Here is a 20,095-nt window from a genome sequence, read left to right as displayed (position 1 = left end):
AGAGAGAGAGAGCGAGCTTTGGTAGTATAGTGGCTACAAAAGAAAGTGAGCCTTTCTGTTCCCATAAAGATTTATAGCCTCAGAAACCCTGTATATGTGCTATGAGTTGGAACTGACTCCATAGCACATAACCCACCACACACACACACACACACACACACATATATAGATATATAATTGCATGTATTTATGTATTTTGATTTTTCTTTAGTCATTCAATATGTGTGTGTGTTTGCATACATATACAGTGGTAAGTCTGTAGCCATTCCTACAAAGTCATAGAAACCTTTATTAAACAAAAGCATCAAAATATGACACAGTTGCTTCTCCAAATATCCTCCATCCAGGCCTATGCATTTCTGAAGGTGGTGGTTCCATTTCTCTAACGTTTCCATGAAGAATTCTTCACTCTTTGATTTACACCCCACCAAAATGGCAGTTTTAACCTCCTTGAGGGAACCAAACCTTTTTCCTTTTAAATGTTCTTTGAGTTTGGGAAACAAAAAGAAGTCTGAAGGGGTGAGATCAGGGCTATAGGGTGGATGGGATAAGGTTTCCCAATGGAACTCTTGTGGGATAGCCCTTGCATTGTCATCATGGAAAAAATTCCTTCTCACAATTTTCCTTACCAATGCAGTTTTCCATATTCTTACAACTTCTTCCCAATAATCTTTTGTGATTGCCCTTTGTCCTTCAAGAAAATCTGTCAAGATTGTTGAACTCCTTTGGAATTCCAAAACACTGTTGCCATAACCTTCTGAGCTGCCCTCTGCCTTGGATAGAAGTGTCCTAGCAGATCCCCTCAGAAGCCACTGTTTTGAAGGCTCACTAGCAAGACGATGACAGATGTATTACTAACAGAACATGTCTGTGGCCATCCACTGATTGCAGAGACGTGCTTAAATACATATTGCTTAGAATAAACCCATGCATGTATGAGCTGGAACTCTAGTAGCAATACTTTTTGACTCACCCTCATTTGTGTGTGTGTTTGTACATATATACCAATACACACATGCTGTGTTTTTGTGCAAATAGTGCATGCTTACCTTACAGAGTGAGGGAGTGGTTGACACCTGTAGAAGGCTTTTTAAAAAGAAACACATTATTTACATAAAAATATGGTATAGATTGCTCATGCTATATATCCGGTAACATTTCAGAAGCGATTTGGGTAACATTAATGACCAAAACAGACAATATAATTCTACTCCCCTGGAGCATATCTGATTATGGGATGAGATCGTTGAAAGCTAATAAGTACTATGGAAAACTTAAGTAAGATAAGAGAATAGGAGGCCTTGGTGGTGGTTTCGGTGCCATCAAGTTGGTTCCGACTCCTGGCAAACCCTATATAGGATTTCTGAGGCTGTAAATCTCTGCATGAGGTCATCTTTCTCCCATGAGGTAGCTGGTAGATTCAAACTGCTGACCTTGTGGTTAGCAGCCTGGCTCATAAGACAAGTATGCTACCAGGGATCCTTAGGAAGAGCTAGGGAGTGAAATCCAATATTAAATAGGGTGGTAGGAGTTGGTTTACTGTGGAGATAACACTGATTTTGTGTTGTTAGGGGTTTGTATGCACTACACTGTGGCTTGGGAGGATGGGCTCAGGAACATTAGAAAAATGCTGAGGGCCTGCTGATTTGAAGGAGAGCATGAGAATTTCCTTTGGAGTAACATGTGTCAAAATATAAACCAATTTAGAAGAGTGAAGCTTTCCAGATGGCCTGGTTGTATTTTGTTCAACTTCCTAAATTGTATTGTGCACACCCCCACCTTCCTGAAGGGTAGATGTTGAGTCCAGTCCCCCTGGCTTGTGACATCATGGCTGTTGCATCTGTTACTGAACTGTCATGGAACCTGATGCTCAAGGCCATGGTCAGCTGTTGGCCCTTCTTGTTGGCCTGAGCCTGAGTGATTATGAGTTCCACAAAGTGGCCACTAAACACATGTGCCTAAGTAAATCTAAGCCTAAGTTAAATTAAATAACATAAAAAATTCAGCAGATTGGCTCCACAACCAATGCTCATAGAAACAGCAATCGAGAACTCAAATGACGTGTTGCATAAGACAGATCTGCTGCACAAGACCTCTTTAAAATGTTCAAGAGCAAAGATGTCAGTTTGAGGACTAAGGTGTGCCTGACCCAAGCCATGTTTTTTTCATTAGCTTCATGAAAGTTGGACAATAAATAAAGATTGCCGTAGAAGAGTTGATGCATTTGAGTTATGGTGTTAGAGGAGAATGTTAAAAGTACCATGAACTACCAAAAGAACAAACAAATCTCTGTTGGAAGAGGTATACCTGGAATGCTCCTTAGAAGCCAGGATGGCCAGACTTCATCTCTCATACTTCAGACATATTATCAGGAGGGGCCTGTCCCTGAAGAAAGACATCATGCTTGATAAAGTGGAGGGTCAGCGAAAAAGAGGAAGACCCCCAAACAGATGGATGGGCATAGTGGCAGTAGCAATGGGCTCAAATGTAACAGAAATTGTGAATACGACACAGGATCAGGCAATGTTTTGTTATGTGATGCATGGGGTCGCTCTGAGTTGGAACTGACTTGTCCACACCTAACAACCACATTTCCATTTCTCCATGATACCAATCACCTTTCAAATGCTCCAGAGTCATGTCTGGCTAATGGGTACTGTGTTAGCACAGATAAAGAACTCATTCATCACTGCAGAAAGTTCTATTGGAAGTTGTTATTTTATGTGTTTATGTCATTCATACTTACCAAGATAAAGGTATGCATACTTGCTTGTATTGGTTTACATATAATTTGGTTTCTGTGTGTGTGTGGTACCACCCTCAGCTTCCTGGCCTATCTTCTTTTAATTTGTTGCTTCTTATTATTTACAAGACTAAATATCATTGTTGTAAAGTGCCATAGAGTCAGTTCTGACTCGTAGGAACACTGTATAGGGTTTTCGGGAAGCCTACTGGTGGGTTTGAACTACTGGCTTTGCTGTTCAAGCCAACCTTGCTACACCAGGACTATAAGTCTAAATTTTTAAAAATTTAATTCAGAATCTTGTATAATATAAAAGAAAGCCAGGAAAGCCTTGTTAAAATCAAATACCTGAATTTTCTTACTAGGAATTAATGTTTCTCCTCTCATGGCATCAAGGCCCTATTTTCTCGATTGTTGCTTTGTAGCTGTGCCGAGACCTGGACCACTGAGGTACTGTGGGAGAAGGGATATCACACTTGAAAGGTAAAACCGCACATCCGTGGAAAGCTTTCAGCCTTGTAAATGGCCTCTGATTTGGAGTAGTGCCATTCAAGAAATCTTTATGTACTAACTGCATTCCCTAGACCAAGTGCTCTTAGGCCCTTGAGATACAAACAAAAATGAACATGGTCCTAAGTTCTAGAAGATTGCCGTTTAGGGAGTGAAGTGACGCATTGTGGGCAGAGTTTAATTTATTTAGTGCCAAGGAAAGCCCAAGGTGCCCTGAAATGCCAGAGGAGGGTGGTATATGACCTCTCCTGACTGGAAGTGGGTTGAGGGGATGGAAAAGGTTGGGGGCCAGGGAACTCTTTGCAGAGAAGTGTTTCTAGAGTGGAATCCTGAGGGAGAGATGCATAGATGTTAGTCATCTGATAGGAGTCTCTGGCTGATACAAAGAGCTGAGTGCTCAGCTACTAACTGAAAGAGTAGTGGTTGGAGTCTACAGGAGGTACCTAGGAATAAAGGCCTGAAAACCTGCTTCTGAATAGTCACAACCATCGGAAACTAGGGATCACAGCTCGACTCTGCAAATGGTACTTTAAAGTCACCTGATGAGGTTGGGGGAGAATGTCAGCAAGACTTGATGCACTATAGTGTACAAAGACACTGAGAGGTAAAATAGCCCAGCAAGGGAGGGGCCACTAGTAGTTTAGTATGTTTGGAGTTTAAATTGAAAGAGACCCAGTGTCTGTGGAGACAGCTAGGTTTAAGAGATAAGTTGAAGTGATGGAGTTTTTGCGGAGGTGGGAGAGGACTGTGATAGTGGTGACATAGGCAGATGTGACCTTCCAGTAGCTCAAATCAAGTTGAAGGAGCTGGGCACAAAGCTGGGATAGGAGCTGTGATGGTGTTTAGTGGGGAGGGACTTCCAACTGTCCAAAGAAGAGGTACTGAGGGCCCCACGTGGGCGAGTGTAATAGCATGGAATGGGAATGAGGGTCAATCGATGTGTAAGGATACATTTAGCAGTATTTGGAGACTGATTAGATGTGCGGGATAAAGGAAAGAGGAATCAAAGATCACTAAGCTTTCAGGAAACAAATTCATTGGAACTCTTTTTCCAAGTTTGTGGTGATCCGCTTTGGTGCCTGTCTGCTACTAGTGATTTTCATTGCTACATTCACTGGCGAGCCCACTCTCACGTATGAAAAGGACTTGATTTGAAGCTAGACTGTAGTGAAGTACCGCCCTTGTATGCCTTTAATTTTGCAGTGGCCTGTGAAAACGTATAGGAATACGGCTTCATTTCTAGTGGCTTCTATCCAGATGCCAATATTACCCCGTCACTGGGACATCCCTTGGGTGGACCACTGAAGCTGTTATTCATTAGGAACAGCTGAAAACCATCAGCAAAATTCTCTTACTATGCCAATAATAACTCCAGTCAGATTTCAAGGTAACTCCAGGTTTCAGAAAGTTATGAATTTCAAAACCTGACTAGCTAAACCTTTACTTGTATTTTCGCACACATTTCACATGTGAAAAAGCTAGTGGCTTTCTTACATTCTGTACTTGCACATTACCTTCTTTGAGATTAAAAAGAAAATTTTGAGTTCTAAGTTTTGGAGGAGACGTTCTTATAGGTCTATAGCCAATCAATTTAAAGTGACAGTATGAATTCAGGCCAAGCGGTGGAACCAGAAGTAGGAGAGGAACTCGTCCAAAGGGCACATTATTATGGGGCCAGTAGCATAGTGGTTACGAATTGGGCTGGGAACCGCAAGGTAAGCAGTTCGAAACTACCAGCTGTTCCGTGGGAAAAAGATGAGGCTTTCTGTTCCTGTAAATTTACAGCCGCGGAAACCCCGTTACAGGGTTGCTATGAGTCGGAACCGACTTCACGGTACATAACCACCACTACCATTGCAATCAAGAGTCCTCTCATACCTGCTATACATTTAAGAAGAATTTACAGCCCAACAGTTAACATTTTTATGACATCTGCTAAGCTTTCAGAAATATCTCTGCTTTGTGAGATTAAGGAAAGAATGCCAAATACATGTTGATATTTTTGGTTTTATTGACATATTTCATGACTGCATGGCTGAAACCACCAATCAGTAGGCGCCTATGACTTTCTTTTAGATTGTTATATTTAGCCATTGCATCTGGCCTCTGTTGCTAAATATTTTTTGCTTGTCATGTTAACTATTACATCAAATTGAGTCTTTGGTGGCTTGTCAGTTTTGAAGGACCCCTTGCAAGATGTGAAGACCTATTCCCTTATCAGGAAGATCTGGGCAAGTCTTGTGGCATGAGAAAAGATGGCATAATTTATTTTCCTAGGTGAGTGAACAGGATTATAGGATAATTATACAACATCTTCAAAATATATTTGAAAAATACTGATATGTTTATATAACAAGTACTGTAAACTGAGAAGTTTGGGACGTCTTCACATCCTTAAAGAATGTTTTGTACAAAGGAGAAAAACAAGCAAGTCTTCTTTTTGTGATTCTTGAGAGAGGTGATGTTAACCATTTGCTAAAAGTTAGATTTATGAAGACCATTGGTTTCAAACAGTATTCTCGACAAACTGCCATCCTTTGTGTGATATCAGTGTAGGTTGTTTAGCAAACTATTAAACTAGTTTTATGAAAAGATAAATATGTGTTTCATTAATCCCTAAGGAAGTGTTCTGAAATTCATTTTCCTTATAAATAATTACTGTCAGTTCTGTGAAATTCATGGCTTTTTAGGGTGGGAAAGAAGTCGAAAAAAAAAAAAAAATTCTCTTCAAACAATTTGTGATTTAATACCAGCTGGTCAAGCAAGTTGAAAAACCTTATGAACCGTCTGTTATATTATCTTGAATGTCTTTTCTCTCTCTTGGGGAACTGGATAAACCCCCACAGTCTTTCTCCCATGATTCTAAAACTTTGATCTTTTAAAACCAGTTTGCCAGATGTAGCAGTTCGAGCACATGTGACCTCTGGTGTGCCAGTTTAACCTGGCCAATCGGAAACCATAACTTAGTCTTTTATGACTTTTATTCCTAGGCATTACAGCAGAAGTTCTGGTGGTGACCTCTTTCGATGAACTGCACAGAAGGGCCCCACAAGCCAGAGGGAAGATTGTTGTTTATAACCAACCTTACGTCAATTACTCGAGTACAGTGCTCTACCGAGTTCAAGGGGCTTCTGAAGCTGCCAGAGTAGGGGCAGTGGCATCCCTCATCCGATCGGTGGCTTCCTCCTCCATCTACAGGTTGGTCACACTGTTCACTTGAATCCCTTCCAAAAAAAAAACCAGGGCATTCTGTGAAAGAGAAGCTGAAGAAATCAAAACAAACCATTCACATAAAAATACTGATGGTTGATGGCGTTTTCCTCCCTTTCACATTTAGTTGTTTGTTTATAGTATCTTCTTTGGCCTTTTTAGGATTCCAAACAACATCTGTACCTTCCTATAAAAAAGCTTTCTACATCCATGGTGATCCCATAACATTCCTTATTTAATTGATATGTATGTGTTGTGTATTTTGGAGGGAGAACTGAGTTCACGCCCGTGTTTCATCAAAGATTCCTAATAACTTCAGAGGAAGCTGTGAGAAAAGTGAAATAAAAATAGAGCTGGGTAATACAACAGAGGATATCTGTAGTGTGATGGAGGGAATTGAGGAATCGGACCACCTGGGTCTGCCAACCAAACGGCTGTGTGGCTTTGGGTGTATTTGTTAAACTCTCTGGGCCTCAGCTATATATGATTATTGTTGTTGTTAAGTGCCTTGGAGTCGGTTCCGACCCATAACAAAAATATTTAAGAACCGCTGATGAAAGACGCACCAACTTAGTGCTATAGTCTGCTTTCTCTGAGATTTCAAAACACAACAAAACAGCAGCAAAACATGCAAAAATATGTCCAGATAAAGTTTACTTTGTTCTCAAGATTAGCACTTTGGTATCTATTGTTACGGGATTTTTTTTTCTGGAGACACAGCTGCTTGATTTTAATTGGCACCCTACACTTTAGAAAATCAAATGACTGAGAAGGAGACATCAGCAAATAGGAAACCCAGTCACAGGGAGTTGTCCAAAAGTGCAGAGAAAAGGAGAGAGATGTTTTTCTTTTATAAGGCTAAGATATCTTCCCATGAGAGGAAGATGGGGCATGCTCAAACCACTTGTTAGAAATTTTACAAGCGAAAAACTCTTTACACTGATGTCATAGTGCTAAAAATAGGGTTCTTTGTAGTGTCTTTAAAGGTTTCATGACTGAAATAATGATTGGACCATATTCTTTTGGATGGTAAAATCTTCCCAGGAGGGAAGTCCTAAAATGGCTAGCTTACTTCCCAGAATGCCTCACTTACCCTTTGGACTAACATACCCTGTAAGCTGTGCACAGTTACCATGATTTCATTGGTCATGAGATCTAAATTATAGAGTTACCCTGTTGTTCTGTGAATCTGGGTGGCTGCCAGGAATCTTTAGTTAAGAACTACCACTCATAAGACTAATAAATTCCCAGATGACTTAATGCACAGTGATCTGCCAGGGTTCATTGTTTTTTTTTTTTTGTTTTGTTTTTTTTTTAAACTGGCATAATGAAGACATCTGGGAACTGAAACCACAACCTGGGAACACCATAAACATTTTATCTAGCATAAACCCAAACCCAAACCCAGACCCAGTGCAGTCGAGTCACTTCCGACTCACAGCTACACTATAGAACAGAGTAGAACTGCCCCATAGGATTTCCAAGGCTGTAAATCTTTATGGAAGCAGACTGTCACATAAGTCTCCCTGGAGTGGCTGGTGGATTTGAACCACTGACCTTATGGTTAGCAGCTGAGTGCCATAACCACCATACCATCAGGGTCCCTTTTATCTAGCATAAGCCACTGTTGTCAAGTTAATTCCAATTTATAGTGATCCTAGGATGTAGAAATCAGCAACTTATATATTAAATGGGTATGTTTTTAAATAGTTGTAGGTATGGTTATGTGCCGTGGAGTCGGTTACAACTCATAGCAACCCTGTACAGGGTTTCCGAGGTTGTAAATCTTTATGGGAGCAGAAAGCCTCATCTTTCTCCTGTGGAACAACTGGTAATTTCGAATTGCTGTCCTTAAGGTTCACAGTCTGACTCATAACCACTACACTACCAGATAGAGTAGTTAATATTCTGCATTGATTTCATAGCCAACCATTTTCAATGGACTCTTAACTTTGTAATTCCATCCTTTCAACACTTCTAAATATGTAATCACATTGCCCTTTACATAGTGCTTTACAGACTTTTACGCCTGTTAGCCTATTTTGGAAACAATCTAGTAGGCTAAGATGTTGCTGTTGTTAAGTGCAATTGAGCTGGTTCTGACCCACAGCGATCCTGTATTGGGTTTCCAAGGAGCAACCAGTGAGCTTGAACTGCTGACCTTGCAGTTCAAACCGACTTTGCAGTCCATCTCATTAATCCACAGTGTCATACCATGACTCCAATAGGCTAAGTAGAATGGTCAATATTACTTCAATTTCCTGATAGGGAAATAAGCGTTCAGAGAATTGGAATGAGCAACTCAGCATACTAAGATATTTAAGTTGTTCATCTTGAAAAATAAAAAAACCAAGATGAAACAACAAACGGTCTCTTTGACTACTCCTAGCGAATTGTTCTTAGAGCCTTCAAGAATATTCTATATTCCTATCTGTGCACCATTTCTCTCATTCATTCTGCAGCTCACCTTAACCTGACTTTTGTTAATATTGAAATGGAACTTGTTAATGTTGCAGATAGTTGATTAGTTGTCAGATATAAAGAATGCTTTCTACTACATCATCTTTCTTGATTTTTTTAAGTACTTGTCATTATTGACTGCTTTCTCAATTTTGAATCCTTTTACTCTCTAGTTTCCTTGAGTTCATTTTTATTGCCTCTTTTATACTGCCTCTTATTTTTTCTTTCCTTTGCTCTTTCTTCCTCCTTCTCCTGATTTCTCATTGGAGGTATTCTGCTTGTATTTTTAAGTGGAGAGGTGGACTACTTCCAAATTACTAGCCACCGAAAACCTTATTAATAGCAGTGAAACATTGTCAAATGGCACCAGAATATTGCATATTGAAACATGAGGAATACCTTCAGAATATTGTCAAAAATAGTGCCAGAGGATGAGCCCCTCAGGTTGGAAGGCACTCAAAATATGACTAGGGAAGAGCTTCCTCCTTAAGTAAATTTGACTGTGATGGTACAAATGGAGTAAAGCTTTCAGAACCTTCGTGTGTTGACAGGGCACAACTCAACATGAGGAGAAACAGCTACAAACATCCATTAAAAATGGAACATGGAATGTATGAAGTATGAATCTTGGAACACTGGAAGTTGCCAAAATGAAAGGGAACATATGAACACCAATGTTCTAGGCATTAGTGAGCTGAAATGGACTGGTATTGGACATTTTGAATCTGACAATCACATGATTTACTATTCTGGTAATGACAAATTGAAAAGGAATAGTGTCGCATGCATTGTCAAAATGAACATTTTAAGATCTATCTTGAAGTATAATGTTGTTGGTAACAGGATAATAGCCATACGCCTACAAGGAAGACCAGTTAATACCACTAATATTCAAGTTTATGTACCAAACACTAAATCCAGTGATGATGATTTTGAATAATTCTGACAACTTCTTCAGTCTGAAATTGATCACACTTGCTATCTAGATGTATTGATAATTACTGGTGATTGGAATATAAAGATTGGATGGATCAGTAGTTGGAAACTATGGTCTTAGTGACAGAAATGATGCTGGAGATCGTGTGATAGAATTTTGTAAGACCATGATGTGTTCATGGCAAATACCATTTTTTCAACAACATAAAAGATGATTATACCTGTTGACATCACCAGATGGAGTACACAGAAATAAAATTGACTACATCTATGGAAATGTTGTTGTTGTTGTTAGGTGCCATCAAGTTGATACCTACTCATAGCAACCCTGTGCACATAGAAATGAAACATTGCCTACTCCTGTGTAAACCTCATAATCGTGGCTGCGCTTGAGCCCATTGCTGCTGCCACTGTGTCATCTTGTTGTGGGTCTTCCTCTTTTTCTCTGACTCTCCATTTTATTAAACATGATATCCTTCTCCACAGACTGGTCCCTCATGACAATATGTCCAAAGTATGAGAGATGAACTGTGGACATCCTGGCTTCCAAGGAGCACTCTGGCTGTGCTTCTTCCAACACAGATTTATTCTTTCTTTTGGCAGTCCATGGTACTTTTCTCTTCCAGTGCCACAACTTAAATGCATCAGTTCTTCTATGGGCTTCCTTATTCACTGTCCAATGATGCTAGAGATCATTGAAAATATCAGGGCTTGGGTCAGGTGCACCTTAGCCCTCAAACTGACATCTTTGCTTTCAACACTTTAAAAACATCTTATACAGCAGATTTGCCTAATGCAATATGTCGTTTGATTTTTTGACTGCTGCTTCCATGAGTGCTGATGGTTGGTCAGAGCAAAATGAAATCTTTGACAACTTCAATCTTTTCTCCGTTGATAAGAGTGTTGCTTATTGTTCCAGTGGATTTTGTTTTCTGTACATTCTGCAACTCATACCAAAGGCTGTGGTCTTTGAACGTCATCAATATTTTAATTCCTCTTTGCTTTCAGCAAGCAAGGTTATATCATCTGCATATTGCAGGTTGTTAATAAGTTTTCTTGCAATCCTGATGCAATGTTCTTCATATAATCCAGCTTCTCAGATTATGTGCTCAGCATACAGATTGAATAAATGTCTTGAAGGAATACAACCCTGGTACACATCTTTCCTAATTTTAAACCAGTGTTCCATTGTTCTGTTTGAACAACTGTCTCTTTGTCTATGTACAGGTTCCTCATGAGCACAGTTAAGTTTTCCAAAATACTCATATTTCTCAATGTTGTCCATGGTGGTGGTTATGTTCCGTGGAGTCCATAGCTTGACATGATTCACACAATTGAAAGCCTTTGTAGAGTCAAAATAAAGCACAAACATCTTTTTGGTATTCTTTGCTTTCAGCCAAGATCCATCTGTCATCAGCAATGATATCCCTTGTGCCATGTCCTTGTCTGAATCTGGCAGTTGTTTGTCAATGTATGGTTGCAGCCATTTTTGAATTAACTTTAGCAAAATGTTACTTGCATGCGATATTAATGATATTGTCCAGTGGTTTCCACATTCTGTTGGGTCACCTTTCTTTGGAATAGGCACAGATATGCCTCTTTTCCAGTTAGTTGGCAAGGTACCTATCTTCCAAATTTCTTGGCATAGATGAGTTAGTGTCTCCAGTGCTTCATCAGTCTGTTAAAAGATTTCAACTTGTATTTCATCAATTCCCAGAATCTTTTTCTTTGCCAATGCTTTCAGTGCATATTGGACTTCTTCCTTTGGTACCATTGGCTCATGTTCATATGTTATGTCTTGAAATTATTGAACATAGACCATTTCTTTTTGGTAGAGTGTCTGTGTGTACTCCTTCCATCTTCTTTTGATGCTTTCTGCACATTCAGTATTTTGCCTATGCTGTTGTTGTTAAGTCCCATTTAGTCTCTTCCAACCCATAGCCACCCTGTATAGGGTTTCCAAGGAGCTTGAACTGCTGACATTATGGTTCAAACTGACTTTGCAGTCCAGCGCATTAACCCACAGCACCAATCCCTCAATATTGCAAGTTGAGGCTTGACTTTTTTCTTCGTTTTCCTCAGTTTGATGAATACTGATTATGTTCTTCCCTTTTGGATTTCTAACTCCAGGTCTTTGTACAGTTCAGTATGATATTTAGACTGTGTCTTTTCAAGCTGCCCTTTGGAATTTTTAATTCAGCTTAGTTACCTCCTTATTGATCCCCTTAGCTGTAGCATCTCTTTACTGGAGAGCAAGTTTCAAAATCTTCAGAGGATAAGAAATGAGTTTTACTTGCTTAACAATGGTCAGTGTAATTATCAGTGTCATGTCAGCCCTTCTGGGAGTACAGTAGTCACATGGCTACCAGACCAAACACTGTTGCATTGAGTAGATTGTGGATCATAGTCACCTTACAGGGCAGAGTAGAATTACCTCAGAGTGTTTCCAAGGCTCTGATCTTTAAAAGAGCCCTGCGAGCAGAATGCATTATGAGTTGGGTTGCTAACCATAAGGTCAGAAGTTCCAATCTATTAGTTGCTCCTTGGGAGAAATATGATGCTTTTTGCTCCAGTAAACATTTACAGCCTCAGAAATCCTGGGCTGGGTTGCTATGAGTTGTAATCAACTAGATAGTACACCATCACTACCGTTAGTACCAGTCTTTACAGGAGCAGACAGCCACATCTTGCTCCCTTAGAGCGCTAACCAACCACTGTGCCACCAGGGCTCCTTGGCTACATAATGCTGTTTGTGTTGTTGTTAAGAGCTGTTAAATCAGTTCTGACTCATACTGACCCTGTATATGGTTTCTGAGGAGCCACTGGTGAGTCTGAACTGCTAACCTTGCAATAATTCAAAACGACCTTGTGGTCCAGTGCTTACCCTACAGAGCCATGTTTGTTGTTGTTGTTAGGTGCCGTCAAGTTGGTACCGACACATAGCAACCTTATGCAAAGCAGAACGAAACACTACTCGATCCTGGGCCAACCTCACTACTGTTGCCACGCTTGAGACCATCTATGCTGTCAGTTGGCCAATCCATCTCGTTGGGGGTCTCCCTCTTTTCCTCTGACCCTCCACCTTACCAAACATGATATCCTTCTCCAGTGACTGGTGCCTCCTGACAACATGTCCAAAGTATGAGAGATGAAATTTGGCCATCCTGGCCTCCAAGGAGCACTCTGGCTGCACTTCTTCCAACACAGATCTGTTGCTTCTTTTGGCAGCCCATGGCACCTTCAGTATTCTCCTCCAACACCATAACTCAAAAGCATCAATTCTTCTACGGTCTTCTTTATTCACTGTCCAGCTTTCACATGCATGTGAGATTATTGAAAATACCATGGCTTGGGTCAGGTACACCTTAGTCCTCAAGCTTACATCTTTGCTCTTCAACATTATATAACAGTCTTATGCAGCAGCAAATTTGCCTAATGCAATACGTCGTGTGATCTCTTGACTGCTGCTTCTGTGAGTGTTGATAGTTGATCCAAGAAGAATGAAATCCTTGACAACTTCAATCTTTTCTCCATTGATAAGAATGTTGTTTATTGGTCCAGTGTTGAAGATTTTTGTTTTCTTTACATGGAGATGTAATCCATACCGAAGGCTGTGCTCTTTGATCTTCGTTAGTAAATGTTTTAAGTCCTCTTCACTTTCAACAAGCAAGGGTGTACCACATCCTCAAAAGAAAGTCAACTGCTTGTTGCCAGCGCAGGCTTTAGGTTAATTGTTATTTCTCTGCATTGCCATTATTAGTGTTTTTGTACTCAAATCTAATAAAAAAGAGGGGTTTTGCTTTATTGATACTTTTATAATGGACTCTCTTTTGTTCATCATTGGATATTAACTGTGATATTTAGATTTTTTTTTTTACTTCAGTTTTTCCATATTTAAAATAGAGATAATGGCACTTTGCCAATTGCCTTTGTCTTGGGAGAGTTTTAAATTTTAAGGATTAATGTAATTATTAAGCGATTTAAATTCTACAAAGGAAAACTCTATGGAATCCATTTGTTTTACATTGCTTCTTAAATTAATTATAAATTTTTGTAACTATTTATTGAGAGCTTATTACTTGTTCAGATGTTGCTAGGCATTAGACTTAGTGAAGATGCTTAAACATGTTTTCTGTTTTTCTGAAATAATCATCTTGCTAATAGAAAAAGGAGTCCTGGTATGGTGCTGTAGGATAAGCACTCTACTGCAAGGTCAGTGTGATCCACAAAGTTGGTGGTTCACACTCACCAGCCACTGTTCACAAACCCTATACAGAGTCACTATGAGCCGGAAGTGACTCCACGGCACTTAATAACAAGAAAAAAAAGAGATACACTTAAAGTAGAGGGGGCTTCAGAAAGTTTGTGGAAATTTTTCATTATCTTTCAATTCCATTATTCCATGAACTTTTTGAAGTCCGCTTGTATAAATGCTAAGTATAATTTTTTTGGAGTCCTGTTGTGGCACTGTGGGGCAGTGTGCTGGACTGCAAACTTAGATTGAACTGCAAGGTTGGTGGTTCAAGCTTATCAGCTTCTCCTTGGAAACTATACAGGGTCGCTATGGGTCGGAACCGACTTGACAGCACTTAACAACAGCAGCAACAGTGTATTTTATATTTAGGGCTAAAACAAGGATACTTGGGGCACCTTGTGAAGTTTAAAGCACCCAGCTGCTACCTGAAAGGTTGAAGTGTTGGGCCCATTAATGACTGCACGGGAGAAGCGACTCTGTCCAGTATCTGTGAGTCTGAATTGATGTGATAACACAATGACAGTGCTGAATGAAGGAAGAGAAGGCATAAAGGAAGGAAATTAACATTTATTTAAACACCTACTTTGTACCACTCTTTCAAGGGGCTTAAATAGTTTCTTTCAGTTAATTCTTTATGCAATCTAATGAGGGCAGATATTGGTTTCTCTATTTTACTGAAAGAGAAGTAGGTTCAGAATGGCCAAACGGCTAAACAAGTTTCCCAGCTAATGGGAGAACTAAGATTTAAAGTCAGTAGTCTTTGGCTCCAAAGCTCATATTCTTCAAGGTGTATCAAGCAAACTGGAGTACTAATATTATAGGAACCTAGAGAAAATATAATATTATAGTAGGCCTGGTATGGCACTATAGGGTAAGCACTGGACTACAGTGTTGTTTGAATCGCAAGATCAGTGGTTCTAACTCACCGGCTGCTCCTTGGAGACCCTATACAAGGTTGCTATGAGTTGGAACTCACCTGATGGCACTTAACAACAAGACCAACAAGAGAAGATAATAGAAGCCTGATTGCATCTGGGTCCATTGAGGATACTGGCTTTAGGCGGTAATCAATGAAAAAGGTAGAACGTGAACAAGAGAAAGAAGGTGCACAGTGAAGGCATCAATATGGGAGTGACATATGACTAGACCAACTTGGCCAGAGCCAGACAGTTCTATAGTGGAGCAGGGAAATGTAATTTTGGAGCAAGAGGAAAAGACTAGGTTATAAAGAATCCAGAGTACCAGATGAAGGAGTTCTGAGTTGAATGTACAGGAAATGGAGAAGCATTCAGCCAGTTAGCATTGGATGGTGATGGTTTGGAGCAGTGGTTCTGTAAGTGTGGTCCCTAGAATAAGCACCACCTGGCAGACAGTTGATGTTCAAATTGTCAAACTGCAACTGAGACCCACAGAGTCAGAAACTCTGGGGGTGGGGTCTAGCCTAAATATGTTTTAACAAGCCTCTGAGGCATGCTAATGTTTGAGAACTGCTGTTTTTGAAGACTGAATCTTTAGAAGGTGTGTCTGCGTAGCGTGCATTGGACAAGTATAAAGAGGGTATTGCTGTAGTAGAGCAGATATGAAATACTGAAGGCATAAGGGATAGCAGTGGGAATGGTAAAGAGAAGACGCAGGAGAAATAGTATGAAAAAAAATGACCTGAACTTGGGGATTCAAAGAGAGGAGGAATCAAAGTTAACTGTAAGAGGGAGTTTTTGCTTGAGGGGCACTGATTTTATGGTAATAGTGATAGAATAACTAGGAAAAGATAGGAATAGGGTTCATACAACATGAAGAGTGTAATCAGTATCATTGAATTGGTGAATAGTTTCTTGAGTATATTTTTTACCACAATTGAGAAAAAAAAAAATGCTAAGGATAACGTAAGGATCAAAAACCATGTGAAGAATCTATTCAGCCCAATATTTAAAAGTCATGCATTACATAAAAATAAGGGTTTGTGGTTCTAAAGAAAATCCAGTTTTGGTGACACCTGGCATAGGGGATAGCATAAGACTCCTTCCTTAAGGCACTGCTCATCCACAGTGGCAGCCAACCATTCCTCTTTGGTTGAGATGTATACTCTTAAATTTGCCACAGTGGGTCCCCGCTTCCCCTTCTACATTTGCTTGACTCATTTATGTTACCTGCGAGGGTCCTACTGACATTTGACATTATAACACCTTTGCTGAGCAGCCAAGCTTAGAGACTAGAGAATGATGGGAAATGTAGAGGTTGGGGAAAGGGACTGGTTTGGAGGGATAGTGACTACTCTGGCCTTTAGACATCTTGAGTTTGAGGTGACTGTGAAATAGTCCTATTAATTTGTGTGTGTTTTTTTTTTAAATAATATGTAAGGAAAATAATTGGTTAAGCATTTCTGTTTCTCAGTTGTCCACTTTTTTGGATCACCCAAGGTCATTTAAAATTCTAAGCTGACTTCCTTACAATGCATTGCACCTCGGGACTTCTGCCGCCTGCTCCCTCAATTTGCGAGCTCAAGAATGCAAAGTAATTTTTATATTAGCCCAAATAAAATATGATTCAGAAGGAAAACCTACTGAGGTCAAGCTATCTATTGTATTCCTGCTGCCAAGTATACATTTTTCCTAGTTATTTTCCCCATTGCCCCAGATAATGGAACACAGACTGTAAATCTGAATCAACTATGAACCAAAGGCTCTTCTTTCCTGTGAAAACAGCATCACCATACTGTAAGAATCCATTGAAGTGGGAATGAGCTGTTGGTAGCACTTGGCTTTGTAAACACTTCTGCCTTGTTTTATGTCACTTGGCTTTTGTGTACCATGTTGCTAGAGTATCCTGAAGAGAAGGAAGAAGAGCAATGGAGATTGAAGATGACTAAGATCTGATTAAGCATTCAGCTGGGGAGAGAGATGAGTGAATCCAGGTGATGCTTTTGGAATGTCAGAGAGGGAGAATGCTGTACCATCTGGTGAGAGAGATGTGAAAAGGTATATAAATCAATCTCTATAATGATACTTAATTAATACAGAGTTGATAAAATGATATAATTGGAGGACTGGTTGAGCTCCATCATAGAGTTAAATAGCTTTAAAGAAGGCTCTGATTAAAGTCATTACAATTTATAAAACATTCTGCATCTTAAGAAAGCATCTTGATGAAATTTAACATGAACATTTTTGTAATCAGCAGGCCAGCTTAAAACATTCAGAGCAGAGGTGAAATGTTTTAAGAGGTCTATTTTAGATGGTTTTTGAAAGCCAGCTCTTCTCAGCAAATGAAAAGGCTTGTCTTTCCCAACCTTAATTTTTTTTTTTAATTGAGAAAAAAATAAATGCTGCATAGTTCATACTTAAAAATGACTTTTGGATTTGGATGTGATGGTTTGGTTCTTTAGTGTGACCTTAGGATAATTAACTATCAAGCCTGATTTAAATTGTTTTGAAACATTTTTGCAGTGGGGGAGCGGGGCACATGTGCCTGCCTGTGATTACAAAATAAGGAAAATACCACCCATGACTCAAATGGTGCAACAGGGCCAGCCTCGATTAGTAGGCTCTTTTTCCTCCCGTATTTTGTGTTTGTTTAATTCTCTCTGAGGCCCCTAACAGATGCACAGCAATCAAGCTGAGTGCCAATCCTCATCAAGTATGCAGGTGAGGGCCACCGGGTTCCCAAGGGGGAAACCGGAGGAGATCTGCTTTGAACACCACAGTTTTTTCTTCTCATCTTCTCTTTCTCCCCGCACCCCTCACCCACCTTGGATTTTTGAAAGGCAGATTTTTTGTTTAACAGGCTTTTGTTAGAAATTCTGAAATGTTCTTTAATCACCGAATTCTCCTTCTTGCTTCAGGTAACATGAAATGCATGCTACCTTGAAACGAACAGAGCCAGGCAATGCACTTTGGAGCTGGGGTTCTGCAGCTGCAGTGCCTGCGTCTCAGTTCAGCCATAGGCAGATGTGTGATCTGGAAAACTATGTAACACCACTTGGTACCTCAATTTCATTTGTACCATGGGGAAATAATTGTCCTGTCCTTCTGGAGTTTTGTGAGGATGATGCGAGACACCTGGTACATGTTAAGTGCCGTTGAGTTGGTTCCATCTCATAGCGACCCTGTATAGGGTTTCCGAGGAGTGGCTGGTGAGTTTGAACTTCCAACCTTGTGATTCAAACTGACCTCCCAGTCCAGTGCGTTATTCTGCAGCACCATGCTGGTACATTGTTGTTGTTTTTGTTAAGTGCTGTCGAGTTGATTCAGCTCATAGCGACCCTTTATAGGGTTTCCAAGGAGCAGCTGGTGAGCTTGAACCACTGTCTTTGCAGTTCAAACTGTAGGCAGAATATGACCATTATATAATCTTGTTAATGGATGGATGTACTTATTGAATCAAAAAGGAAGGAAGGGAAGGACAAGGGAGGGAAGAGGAGGGGAGAAAGAAGGAAGAAAGGAAGCTTAAGAAAGAAGAGTTTCATGTGTTTGATCTCACAGTAGTAGAATTCTCACCTTCCCTGTAGGAGACCCACATTTCCAGTGAAGGCAGCCACCACACATCTGGCAAGGGCAGCTTGCTATTGCTATGATGTTGTGCACGGTTTCAATGGAGCTGCCTGAGTAAGATACTCTATGAAGCAAGGCCTAGAGACCTACTTTTGAAAATCAGCCAGTGAAACCCGTATGGATCACTCCCGTTCAATCCTGTTGAATGTGGTGTAGCCTGAGCTGGGGACTGACTTGAAGACAGCATCAACAACATCACTGTCATAACTGATGAGTTAGGAGATAAACAAACCCTCCCACCATATTACCGTCTCATTCTCTCCCTGTTTACTTTGTTCAGACTCTGTTGGGCCTATTTGTTTACTTTTCTGTTTCCCTATCTGGATTGAAGCTTTCCTGGGGACACACTATGTGTTTTCTTCATCTTTGTACACTGTGATGGAATGAGTGAGTACAAAGAACCAGGGTGCAGGGGACAGGCTGGTTGGTTGGGCTTGCTAACATGTAAATTCAAGGTGTTACCATTTCATATTCATAGAAGCTGAATAATAATAATAATGTAGATGAGGTGACTAACCTTTTGAATTGCTACTTATCAAAAATAGAAATCTCTGGAATTTGAGAGGAAACTATGTAGTTATGTAAATTTTGGTAAAGTATTGCAAACTGCATATTACTATGGTACTTTTCAAGGCTGCTATAATTAATGGTCTGTTTGCATTTCTAGTATGGACTGTCATTTTTCATTGGCTTATAACATGGATATAAAAATGTATTCTTGGCTGCTATTTTGCATTCATAATTTTAAGATCTATAGAAACGTTCATATTCTTTTTCCAGCTTTCTGATTACTGAAAGCACAAGCTTAAGAATCACATCTCTGTGGCATGTTTTTTTCTGTGTCTCGAGTAGTAAGGAGGAATTAATGCATTTTGAGTTCAGATTTCAGGATTATTACAATGTAGTTTGCTTATACAGTACCATTTGAAAAATGTCTAGGGTAGAACCAAAAGAATCCTAATACCCTCAAGCCGGGGGGTTTTACTATTGCATATGCTTTTATCCTCTCTCACACACTCTCTTTCTCATCAAAATGAAAAGGAGTCTTAAAGTCCTCTGGCATTCAAATGACCCTTTTGACTTTCCCCAGAAAGTACCAACGGGAAGTTACTATCAGGGCTATTTGGAGGATACCAAAGTTAACAATACAAAGGATTGGGATCAGATAGTCTTGGATTCAAATGCTGCCTCTGTCACTTAGAAAATGTGGGAGCTTGTGCACATTACTTAACTACTTGGAGCCTGTCTCCTTATCTGTAACTTTGGAGGTGGAGGAGATACTGGTTATTTCATAGAGTTGTTGCGATAATTAAATGAGATCAAACACTTGGAACAGAACCTGACATACTACAATCAGTAAATTTTAGCTGCCTTCTTGTTTTGGTCACTGTCATTGTTTTAGGTTGAGTTCTCTAGAGGAGCAAAGCTTATGAT

General features: G+C 39.9%; 1 protein-coding gene across 1 annotated transcript in view; it reads left to right on the top strand.

Moving 5' to 3' along the window:
• Nucleotides 1–20,095, top strand: part of CPQ (carboxypeptidase Q) — a 577,066-nt gene that overhangs the window by 66,407 nt on the left and 490,564 nt on the right. The window contains exon 2 of the mRNA XM_006859198.1: nt 6,244–6,451. Within this exon, the coding sequence (XP_006859260.1) occupies nt 6,244–6,451 (208 nt within the window). The remainder of the gene's footprint in view (nt 1–6,243; nt 6,452–20,095) is intronic.

Source organism: Chrysochloris asiatica, unplaced genomic scaffold (assembly GCF_000296735.1).
Source record: "Chrysochloris asiatica unplaced genomic scaffold, ChrAsi1.0 scaffold00031, whole genome shotgun sequence".
Classification (NCBI taxonomy): Eukaryota; Metazoa; Chordata; class Mammalia; order Afrosoricida; family Chrysochloridae; genus Chrysochloris; species Chrysochloris asiatica.
This window is presented reverse-complemented; position numbering and strand designations above follow the sequence as displayed.